The 13,123-nt window shown below is 34.1% G+C and overlaps 1 protein-coding gene across 1 annotated transcript in view; it reads left to right on the forward strand.

Moving 5' to 3' along the window:
- Positions 1-416: 416 nt before the first annotated feature.
- The window catches only part of LOC145678937 (glycine receptor subunit alphaZ1-like), a 48,208-nt gene continuing 35,501 nt past the window's right edge, over positions 417-13,123 (forward strand). Inside the window, exon 1 of the mRNA XM_081749544.1 lies at positions 417-445. Within this exon, the coding sequence (XP_081605670.1) occupies positions 417-445 (29 nt within the window). The remainder of the gene's footprint in view (positions 446-13,123) is intronic.

Here is a 13,123-nt window from a genome sequence, read left to right on the forward strand (position 1 = left end):
GTGTGAAAAGTCAACTTTTGTAATTATGTTGACAATTAATAATAAAGTAGACAAAATAATTGTGTAAGCACTGAGGCATATTTATAGTGTCTGTATAAATAACAACTTTAAGAGCTTGATAAAAAGACAGTTAATAATTATTGATTGAGTGTTTTATTATACTAGAATATTAAGCAATTATTTACTACTTTATATAAACAGGGAATAAATATATGCATGATGACCATTGATTATTTCCTTATCCCCTCCCACTTTGAACGAACATGCATAGTGCGCAGTGTGACATTATCCAGATAACTGACTTATGGATATTATATGCTACTAGTTCTCCCAGTTACACATAGTCTGCCCGTGTACCAATGTCATATTCTGTGTTCCTGTTGATTTTAATGATTTGTAGTAGGCTAATAAAAGCAATGAGACCAGAAGATTGTAACATTGACAGGTAAGATTCTAATACAGTTCCATGTTTCTAATGCAATCTTAAATTTCTCACCTGTTTTATTTCGTAATTTAATATATAAAAATGAATCTGACCTTGTGTGGATTGGAGTGTAGTGGCTCAATGGTAGAGTGCTTATCTCTCGTGCGTGAGTTCCTTGGTTCCCGGTCAAGTAAGTTTGAGTTGAATTGATTTTTAGTTTAGCGTCCCTTTCAGCAGCGAGGCTATATGAGACGTGGACCTACTGATTAACGAGGAATCCGAACCACATGAGCTCCCACCGCGAATCGAAGCCGGGTCTCCGATGCCAAAGGCGCGTACGCTAACCGCTTAGCCACGAGGGAGCTCACCAAGTAAGTTTGTAGTAAACAACATCGTGTCTGTGGGTTTTCTCGGGTTACTTTCGTTTCCTCCCACTTTCTCATTCCACCGTATCTTCCATCATTATTTACTTGCTTTAATCATCGTTTTCCTTAGCCTAAAAGCCATAATCATAGGACATTAAACTCAAAGATTTAATTTCATTTCATTTTCTGACCTTGTGGATGATTAAAATCACAAGAAAATATCCGAACTGTTTGAAATGTGTTTTGCAATATAGCTAACATTTAGTTATAACTGGGAGTTCGTCAAGTCATTTGAAAAAAAATCGTATCCTAAAGGAAGAAGTGGGCAGGAGGTTAAAATTTATGCGAAAAATTGAATATCTCGTAAGCTCTCAAGTAAGAAATTGAAATTCTGTATGTAAACTCCTCATTGCAAATAAGAATACACGTGACCCAGAGTTTTTGAAAGTTTTCATTTCATTACTTTATTTTATTTTATTTACTTTATTTTTATTCCATTTTATTTTATTTTATTTTTGTTATTTTTCTGCGTGATGGGAGAAGAGAGCAGAATTTTCGATATTGGTTTCATCATATTGAAAATTACGTCGTTTGTTATTTGTGGCCATATAATGGGAAAACAGCTGAACGGTTTGATATGAATTTTTAGCAAATAATCGCAACCTACCTCGATTTAGGTTTTCATCTAATCATTCATATCCTAAGGAAGGTTTGGGGAGGTCAAAATTTATGCGAAAAATAGAGTATCTCATGTTCTCCTCAAACTGGGAATATAAAATTTTGCTTATAAATTCGCCATAAAAAATAAAGGTAATTATATCAGCAATTTTGAAAGTTCGTGTTTTAAGGAGAAAGGGGAACATTTTCTATATTTTTGCCACTTTGAAATCGAAGTTATTCATTGTTTGAGATCGCAGTAAATGAAAGCGGATAACGCGTTTGAAATTTTGGAATATAATGAGTACTGACCTCAAACTATAATTTTGTTATGTTACTATCATTAAATGGCATATCCTAAGTGGGCAGGGGTATATTTTAGACACGCAATAGAGCGTTTTAGTGAATCTCGCAGTGAATCTCGCATACATACGATGACAACTCTTACGACACTAAATATTTAACTACCTGACATTCATCATAAAATCAGTGGTTTCAAATATCTTTATACACTCACACGTGATAAACTCGAGTCCGAAACGCATTGCATTTCGGAATTACATTTCCGAATTCCATTAGGACAAGCACGTAACACACATCTGTTTCATATAGTACGACCTAGGCTTTCAATAGTTTAACGTCCTCTGTTCTACGGGTTTCCTAAGTTATATAACGGAACGTTATATTACACCAATAGATTTATTTAATTCCGAAGCTCCTTGTAACTCTGCGCTACGACGTCATTTTAATGGGTAAATTTTAGTCTTGTATTGTTATGTTTTCTTATTATTATTATTGCATTATGCTGTGATCACATTCATTTGTTAGTTATTTCTGTGTAAACTGACGTTCAGCCAGTGTTGCCAACAACCTCTGAAGAAAATAGGCTAAACGACCTTCAGAAATAAGCTTTTTTACCCCAAAAATGGCTAGATTTTGAACTGCTAAACTATAACCCACATTGTAGATTTAAACCCCTTTTTGTGTGTGTAGAATTATAAGTGATTTATAGTAAAATTTGAAATGTTGAATTTTATTCACTGAAGATTAACAAACAACATTCATGACTTTAAATTACAATAAAATCCATCAAAAACTGATTTGATTTGTGAAAGTCAGCAGCCATTTTATCAGTTGAATTGAAGTGTCATCGCATCGATGACGTCGCAACTAGCCAAGGCGCTGGAACAGGATTCAAGTAAATTGCAATGAAATGCGAAAATTACAATAATAAAGAAGTAGCAAACGGGGCCGTTACGGAAGCAACATTAAATTTTTTTCTTACTCGATAAGTATTGTTAAGAATTTAGTTATAAATCTGGGGGTGGGAAGAGAGAAGATGAATGAAAAACAGGTGTTTGTTGCGTAATAAATCATCATATGTTCAGAGAAATCTATTAATACAATAATATATAATTGGTTAATTTGTAAAACTTACAAAGAAAAAGCATCTTAGAATTAATTTAACGGCTAATAAAAAAGCCAAAAATGGCAAAAGAGTTTCATAAAATATGCTATATTTAAGGCTATAAGCATTTCTAGATTTGTATGGCTAAATACCTCTCCAAATAAGCTAGATTCAGCCAAAAATAGGCTAAATTGGCATCATTGCGTTCAGCTGTATCTGAAATTATGTTCGTAAATAAAAATAATAAATAAATCAAAGCAAACCAAATAAACCAAAATAGTTTACCTTATGGATTTATATCATTAACTTTTTCATTGAAATGTGTATCCTAAGGGAAGGGGGGTATGGGAAGAGTTCAAATACGAGGCATGTCTGGAAAGTAAGTACCGTTTTGAAAAAATACGAAAAAAAAAACAGGTTAGTTCAAGCCAAATTTATTTTTACATGAAAGAGCACCGCTTAAACTATTTTTCAACAAAGTTTCCACAAATAATAAATATTGAAACACTTGTCAGAGCGGGTGGTGACCAACTTATCCAAACCTTCCTCAATGAAACATCTCGCCAGTATTCGGCAAGTACGCACCGTTTCGTTTGAATTCCACCGCAGCGCTAGTGTCGGCGCTCTGCACATGCGCGCTCGTTTCACTCGTTCATTGCTTCTTTACCACAGCCTTCTATATATGTACCAATAGAAGGCTGAGTTCTTTACTGACGCCAATACGGTTGAGTTGTCACGAATGTAGCCCCCAAGAGGAAATTGTACTTGGGAATATCGAAAACCCAATAGAATTTTTACATTAGTTACAACAAAATTTGAAACTATATTTGAAACGTCGCTTATATTGCCCCCCCCGCCCCTGAAAACCACATGGTCGCCCTTGGTTGCTTACAATATTTAAAACAATTGCTGAACTCGCCAACTGTAAGATTCGTTCTCTTATCCAATTTTCGAATGCAAGGAACGTTAAGCCGGCCGAAATTGATCGTCAAATTATAGAGACTTATGGTGAAAATGTAATAAGTAAGGAAATGGTGAGAAAATGTTGTTCGGCGGTAAACGCTTTGAAAGTGACGATGACGCAAAAAACGCTGTGGAGTTATGGTTGTCTTCACTGGCGGGATGTTTCTTTGAGGAACGTTTGGTGAAGTTGCTCACCCACTATGACAAATGTTGAACATTGGTGGAAACTACCTCGAAAAAAAACATAAGGTGCGTAGAAATAAATTTGGCTTAAACAAACATGTTCTAATGTATATATTTTTTTCAACACGTTACTTACTTTCAGGAGATGCCTCATGTATTCCATAAACTAATTCTGACTTCTTGATATTCCACTTTCCTATTTTGACCTTAATACTCTAGGACAGAAGCTGTATGATCGCTATGAAATTTGTCAAACTGTGTGGTAAAATATCTTAAAAGAATGAGGAATAACCCAGTTGCTTCCAACCGCCATCTCTTGTTGGACAAGTTAACCACCGGGTAAACACTTAGTACAAACACTCCAGCGGATAGTTACCAAGTGCCATTGGTTTCACGCGTTTGGGTTATGTATAAACAATAACATTGTCACGAACTAGCTGTAACACGAAATACACCTATTATTAACCCACTATCCAAATAAAATAGCGATACATGCTGCTTTGTTCATAGACGATCGTAATAATTGATATCGATACGAGTAAAGGCGATCAAATGACAAAATAAAAACTTTATAATCAATATTACGCAGGTATAATTATCTAATTTACGAAAACAAAATAACTACTACATGAAAAGTTATATGACAATCACAATTAACTTGATAATACTTTTGTACCTGCCGACTCTTGGGTAAGAATTGTTGTAATATAAAGACATTTTGTAAGTAACAACCAGGGCCGTAACCAGCCACAGAAGTTTGAAGGGGCACAAATATGTTTTGGGGAGGGGTACAAGTCATTAAAAACCACTCTACATCGAAAAATACTGAGATTTTGTACGCGTGGTAACCATAATTTTAATTATACAGGGTGTTTCAAAACAACACCGACAACGTTTGCGAGGTCATTCCTGACACGTAGCTAAGACAAAAAGTATGGATCAACCTGGCTGCACAAATGCTTTCTTTCGGAGTTATAGGCTGCCGAAAACATGAAAAAATCAACTTTAAAGGTACATAGCTCCAATACTATGGGACTTACCGTAGTCGGGTCAAGACTTCACTTGGGAACTAATATGTGCTCTATCCAAATATTCATGTTTTAGAATCCTGTGGTGCTTCTGCAACAACTTTTAAAGAGAAAGTTTGGCTACGGGCATATAATTTGAAGTATTCACCAACTGCGATCACATGACTTCTTACCAATAGCTATGGTAACAGATCTCTCAATTCAACAAGGAACCAAATATACAGATGCAAATATATGAAAGCTCGAAGAGAAAAAAAGGAAAAAAGGGGAAAAATGACCGAAAAATAAAGGATAAACAGCATTGTTCTACAATTTACCAAATATCCCTTCTAACCATAGTATAACAGAGAAGTAAGGGGTCACTACCTTACAATTGCACACTCGTAGAACGTGCGAATAACAGATTTAATTTCGTTTTCATATCGAATGTAATATATATATAAAGGTCGTTCAGAGCAGAAGAGAACCAAGTCATATTACTGAAGTTGTGAGGAATATAGACATAAAATTTGCACGGAACGTGAGAGATGTAACCACGGGGGAGGTCCATGGTGTTTCCTCTTAGAGACCCGTCTCGAAAATTAAGTTGAAAGGAAAAAGATTAAATAACAATTCTTACCTTAATTTTTTAAAAATTTCAGCAGTTGGACTCTCCGCGAAAGGAAGTTTCTGGCTGCGGGCCTGGGAACGCTTAATTATGTGGAAACGTTTATACTATTTTTTACCTTATCATTGTTATATACAATATCAGGACATTAAGAGTCTTCGTCCCGGCGAAATTAAAATACCGCTAATTTTACAGTAATTATGTGATATCTTCAAATAGATAAAAGATAATCGAAATGTGGAACAAGAGCGCCCTAGACAATATTATTTTACATGAGAAACCGTTATCACGACTCACTTATCTGCTTTCGATTTCGAGCCATTTTGAATATCGGCATTTGTTTTCGCGTTTCTAAACAGCTGAAAACGGAAAGCCACTAGGTGACTTATGATAACGGTACCTTACGCAAAATAATATTGTCTAGGGCGCTCTTGTTCCATATTTCAATTATCTTTTATCTATTTGAAGATATCACATAATTACTGTAAAATTAGCGGTATTTTAATTTCGCCGGGATGAAGACTCTTAAGCTCTGAAACATTGTCTAGTTTATGCCTGATTTAAGAATGTCTCATTTATGCTGAAGATTTAAAATTATACAAGGAGATAAATAATTATAATAGCGTTAGAGAGTTGCAGGAAGATTTGAATAATGCAGGGTTTCTCAATCTGTGGATCAGGACCCCTTGGGGGATCACCAGAGAGTTTCATGGAGGTCGCAAAGATTAGCGGAAGAAATAAATATAATTAGAATCTAATACCGGAAAAATATTTTTAAATATTATTTTGAATTTTGTTCTGATAGACATACTTTTATTTTTATACATACTGTTAACAAAAAATAGTCTACTAAATATTTTCAAAAGATGCAGAGTTGTTTAAAAATAAATTTAAATGAAACAGGTACGATATGAAACTAATGAGAACTGCATATTGAAATACCAGAAAAATACAAATGCAACAAAGTTGCATATTGAAATATAATTAAAATTAAAAACTAATGGCATACCTGAGCACGGTGTGATTTCACTACTGCGTCAATGTCCAGTTATATCTTCGTAAAGCATATTATAAAGTCATTTTCCACTGATAAGTGATTTCTTGTCTTTGTTTTAATGTTTACCATGGAAGAAAAACCACTTTCGCACAGGTACGATATAGCAAATGGAATTATTACTTTTAAAGCAGCAGATTTCAGACCAGGATATTCTTCTGTCTTCTTCAGCCACAACTTGTCCAAGTCTTCGTTACAGAAAAAAAACAACAGTTGCAAAGACTTGTCACATGATAATTCTACGCGTATTAGTGGTGAAGAAGTTGTGGGTTTATATCAGTAACTTTGAAGGCCTCTTCAGTGAAAGGGTTTAATATCCATCTTGAACCAAACATTTTCTTCCTAGAGAATATATTACTGTTAGTGTATCTACTATATATAAGAAATGGATTCTACTATAAGAAATAGATGGATATCGTGAGATCTTTGCAAATGGTATATTAAAAATCCCACAGAAGCTCATTAGAAACCAAAAATTATAAGGAAGTCCCTGGCAAGAGGATGTGGTAAAATGGGGGTCGTGAGGAATTAGGTTGAGAACCACTGGAATAATGTATATCAATGATCTTTTAATAATCGTGTGAAATTCAATATTCAAAAATGTTACTCAATAGCTTCATATGATAGATTATGATGTTAATGGTATGTTTTTGGGACAGTTATTAATAGTAGAAGATCTTCGTGTAAAATTATCACATAATACGTATCTTAAGATTGATATTAATAGTATTCTAAATGAGGCATATAGGAAACTCGGATTTGTAATACGAAACACAATGGAATTTAAAACATAAAATCAACAAAGTTGTTCTTAAATGTCTCTGTGAAGTTTAAACTGGAATACATGTCTATGATTTGTTATCCTGTTTAGAAGGTACATGGAGATCAAATAGAAAGGATACAAAAGAAATTTCTAAAATATTTGTATTATTAAAACAACACTCACACACAAATCTCTACAATGATCTGTTAAGCTATAATGATTTATTACTTGAATTTAATGAATGCAGTTTAAAAGTAAGACTTGAAATACAAATATAAATATTTTGTACAAAGTTATTAACAATTCAATTTACTTGGGAACAATACAATTTAATGTAAAAAGGAATGTAATAATAATACGAAAATTATTGAGTTATGAACAGCAAAAACTACAATGCATATGACCTCATCTTTAATACAAATGAGTATGCAAAAGCATATCATCATCAAACAAATTCCACCACGAGTTTTCAGTCTTTCTCTTACGATGTACAGCCACCAGCAAAATTATCTCTCCACCTAAGTACTCTAATTCCATTACTTGGGATCCAGATAATTTGCAGTTGTGAAAAAGTGTGGACAGATGCAATCCAACTTACGAGAAACTTTTCTCGGCTCTGACAGCAGTTGGTAGCCCGGCGCCAGGTGTTTATTCATGTAGGACTTCATTTTGGCAGCGAGGACTTCATTTTGGTCGTACTTCTTCGATTCGTCGCGAAGAATCCCGAAGGGACCAACATGAACTATCGCCAATCATGCGCATGCGGTTATTATTATCATTATTATTATTATTATTATTATTATTATTATTATTATTATTATTATTATTATTATTATTATTATTATTATTATTATTATTATTATTATTATTATTATATGCTATTTTTTCCAGATGAATTGTTTCTAAAGTGAGCTCCGGATGTCAAGAGTAACCTTTGCCTCTACATCATGAAATGAAAAATAATGAGATGAGTGTGTATAATTGTATGAATTTCGATGGCACCTATCGCCGATTATTAGAAAGTGAATATGGGAGAACTATGAAATAAAGTAAATAGATGAGCATAATTTTTTATAAAATTACATGGCGAATGTATTTTATCTGATCCCAAACGGTTATTGTTGAATATACACAATTAAAGGAGCACTCTCATTTTCAACATTAAAATGATCTCAACGATTTATCCCTCTATATGCGATCTCTCTTTCATCGCCTTCGTGACGAAGTCCGAAGGACACGCGCCTACGGATCATAAGGTTGGTGGTTCGCACCCATCTCAAGCTACTTTTATTTTAGTGCTTTTTGACTCACTCTAGTGTAAACAAATCACGGATATAGGCAATTTAACATATTTTGAGGGTGTAATTTTGTGGTGCATTGGCGTTTCGCCGAGTCTTTGCCTCTGTTGGAACGCTCGGGGTATAATTTTCAAAACGGAAGTTAGGCCACAGCAGATCGTCGCTGCGGTGTATCTAATTTTTCCTGAGAGATCGCAGGTTGCCCATGACTGGTCTACCAACGCTTTCACTTGAGTTTCAGGTTGTTTACACTGTAAGTTTTCTTTTTCTACATTTCACATGAACAAAATTTCCATCCAAAATAAAGTAATAAACATAATACATACAATACAGAATACAAACATATATAATGTATGTTTGAGTGTGCGAGACACATATCACGTCTTCATATGCCAACGATTACAGATTTTTATTTCCCCAACATCGAGTAAACTGGATAAAATGTTGAACTCGACAATTTGCAATGTATATTAATGGCTCGTGAAAGAATACAATTATAAAGAAATACCCGAAGAGATATATTTAAACTGTAGTTTCACATAACATTAGCCTCGATGCTCAAGCAGGGTTTAAACTTCTTCATATCTAAATGCTATAACATCAACTACTACTACTTCTATCATTCATTTTCAACAATTTACTTTGAAATTTAGATTTGAATTCTCTTGACTACGGTTTTTAAGTAACATTTTCTATTTTATTATAACCGAAACATGAGTCTTACAACATTGAAATGGTAAGAGTGTGCAATTTGCTGAAGACATTTCACACTAAGTTTACCCACCTTTAGCTAACAGCGATGTCTTAGAGTAATTGGATAAGTGTTGGTTTCACTTCCTGGTGGTCCTGCGTTCGATTCCCGTAGGATAATTAAAGGAAATTTTTATCATTTGTAATGTTGATACTTCCAATGTAAGATAACATGGAAAATATTAAATTTCTCTCGGTTTTAGTGTTAAGACAACTTTCTTCAGTGCACTGGCAATAGAAAAGTGACCTATGAAAGACGACTACAAGATGACGTCAGCTGTATCAATCTTGATTCGTACTGTGTGGGAACATAACGTCTTTAGGGAATAATTGATGAATAGGTAAGGCATATCGTTAGTATGGGTCAAAAATACACCGATCAAAAATAGAGGTTGTATACCAGTAATTGGTTATGTTTCTACTACTACTGCTGCTAGAAAAAATAATGTTTTAAGCAATTCACAATTTCAGATACCTTCCCTAACAACAAAAAGGCTTGAAATTGAATAATCAAAAACTTCATAAAATATAAAATATGTAGCCAAGTCTCGACTTTCCAATAATAATACAAAAAATAATAATACAGAAATAACAGATTTACAATACCATTTACGTAAACAATACCTTCCCATTAAGAAAAAATAATTGCCACGACGGGATTCGGATCCGGGCCTTTGTCATACAAGTTTCATGGTTTGATTTTTTTAAAAATTTGTCCCAACCGTGGTATTGTTCGCGGGTGGCACCTTCCTTTCCATTTATTCCAAACACGACATGGACACAAACACAGAAATAGCAATGACAGTTAAAACTTTCATCTTATTCTTCAGAGGGATTCGAACTCCCAATTTTCTTCACCTCTCAATCGTCAGTAATCTGCCTCAAATTTCTCATGCAAAGATAAGAAAATGAACTACTAGTTACGGGAAATACAAATAGAATTTTATATTTCTACCGTGTTGATACAATTCAAAAAATGGGAAAATAATGTCCTCTGTCTTTTCTTCTTTGGAAATTACAAGTTAAGGTGAGCAAGAATGGTAATGTAAATGGGGACCATTGCTGAAAATGATGAGATAGCCTCAGCTCGAATAACGTCTCGTGATATTTTCGTCATTGACAAAGGTCTATGTAACTTATTTTGAGTTACAGATGGAAATTTCGAGTAAGTCACTGTGACACACAAGTACGCTTCCTTATACGATCATTAGTATCTTGTATATAGTATTAGAGGGAACTGGCCTTATGTAGAGACATTTTGAAGCGTGATTAGAGCCATACTAACGAGTTCGACAAAAATATGTTTCGTGAAGTAGTCAGGCCTTTAGTATGACGCTAACCATACGTCAAAACGACTCTGCATAATGCCCAACAATTTTAACTAGCTAATAGTGTGAGTGGAAGATGAAGTGACGCGGTAGGTAAGTGGTTAGCGCATTGAACTTCTATTCAGCGGATCCGGGTTTGAATCCCGGCCGGGTTGAAACTTTATCAAATATTTCAAGTTCAATACATACTCAGAGGGACAAGCAAGCTCTTCTCCTCTCCAGAAAGAAAAAATGCTGGAATGAGAGGAATTGGAGAAAGTCAGTCAATGGAAACTTGTTCTAGCCCTACAGCAGATGTTCTACATTTGATATTTTCACCTACTTTCAAGCATTTTCCGATTCATGCGTATTCAGTGTTTTTATTTCTTTGAACATACAGTATATAATGTAATAATAAATTACATACACAGTAATATTGGGATTAACATATGGTGTTCATTGGAGAAGACGATCTGAACAATAGAGATTCATCTCAGAATGGAGAAATATTTCGCCCGTCACCTACTCACAATTTTCCTTTCATAAAGACCTGACTCAGTGTTATCAACTGCTGTCAGTGACGAGAAAAGTTAACGTGTAAGTTGGGTTGCATCTGTCTAGGTGTTCTCACAACTGCAAATGATATGAACCCAAGCAATGGAATTAGAGCACTTAGGGGGAGACAATTTTGATGGTGGCTGTACATTTAAAAAATTAAAGAGATCTTGAGTATTGTAGACCAGAGATTGTTATATGCCAATATTTTTATTTTTATGCATTAAATGAGTTTGTAGGGATTCATGTCTTTTAAGTTATATATATATATGCGCAGATACAAGGGGGACTATAGGGGCTATAGCCCTATAGCCTTGACGCCCAGGTATACACTGGATAAAATTATCTTCAATCCTGCTTTACACTGGATAAAGTGTCAAACTATGGTTTAGCCCCTTCCTTGATCACATACTGGATCCACCATTGTATATATAAGTATGTATATAAAGATAGATAGGTAGGTAGGTAGATAAATAGATATAGATAAATTCCCGGCGGAGCTCAAGTACTTCCACGTTAAGCTCTAGGTTCACGGTTCATATAGCCTCGCTGCTTAAAGGGGGGAGCTAAACTAAACTAAAATAAAAAAATATAAGTATGGATAGCTAGATAGATACTTATATATATATATATATATATATATATATATATATATATATATATATATATATATATATATATATATATATAGATAGATAGATAGATAGATAGATAGATAGATAGATAAAGATGTAGATATGAATACATTTGAACATGTAAAATGATGTAATTATGAATGTATATTATTAGCAGAATGAAAAAAGGAATTATTTTATGTTGCACTATATTGAGTGAAGGCTTTGAATATAAAACTATATTATTTAATATCCTGTTAATTAACCCCAGTAATTGGAGAAATGTTTCTCCGTTGGAGAAAACTTATATATGTATATCTAGCTTTAATGAATTAAATAGTTCTGGGGCTCTATAGTCATAAAGGAGAGCAATAAAACAACTATAAAGTTATTGAGTCCTGATAAATATCTTTGTTGTATGGATACTTGAAATGTGTTTCCTATAATAGTGGTCATTTGTTTTGTCTCCTATGCTTCAAACTACATGTCATCATATCCATTATTTACAGACAAAACAAACCAATAAACAAAGAGAAAATTTATTTTGTCGCCTTCAAAGAGACATCTTTCCTTATGATGAAGAATCAAAATAAAAAAAACGGAACCTAATTAACCTGCAATTAACTCTCGTGGGACCATGAATACTGTTCGTGTTGTGACAATATATATTCTCCTTCCTCTATGTCATTCCAACATAAATTGATTTATACGGGAATGCCAGTCAGATAACTCATATAAATTAACTATGTTTCGTTATTGACGACTAATGATGGGAAAGCCATTATCCTTAGTCTACGTGCAAAAACTACAGAACGCTTAAGTAAAGATCGAGCGCTTATTTCACGAGCGAGAAAAAAGAAAAAGAAATGTGAAGAATTACACATTTAATCGCATTCTTAAATGCCATATTGTTATTAATGTATAACGGAAGAATATATGCAAGGCTATTACCACTGGCGCAAATCCCGGGGGATTGAGGGGGACATGTTCCCTCCAATCTTGGAACTGAGGTTGACTGTCTCTCTCAATAATTCAATTTGAAATGTGTTTTTGGGGAGAAATTTGATGATTTTTGTCCGATTGACACAAAGGAACGTGAGATGAAATTGATGTACCCTAAAATAAGCCTAAAATCTGCTCACCTCCC

The sequence above is a fragment of the Thermobia domestica genome, chromosome 2 (genome assembly GCF_964235325.1).
Source record: "Thermobia domestica chromosome 2, izTheDome1.hap1.1, whole genome shotgun sequence".
Taxonomy (NCBI): Eukaryota; Metazoa; Arthropoda; class Insecta; order Zygentoma; family Lepismatidae; genus Thermobia; species Thermobia domestica.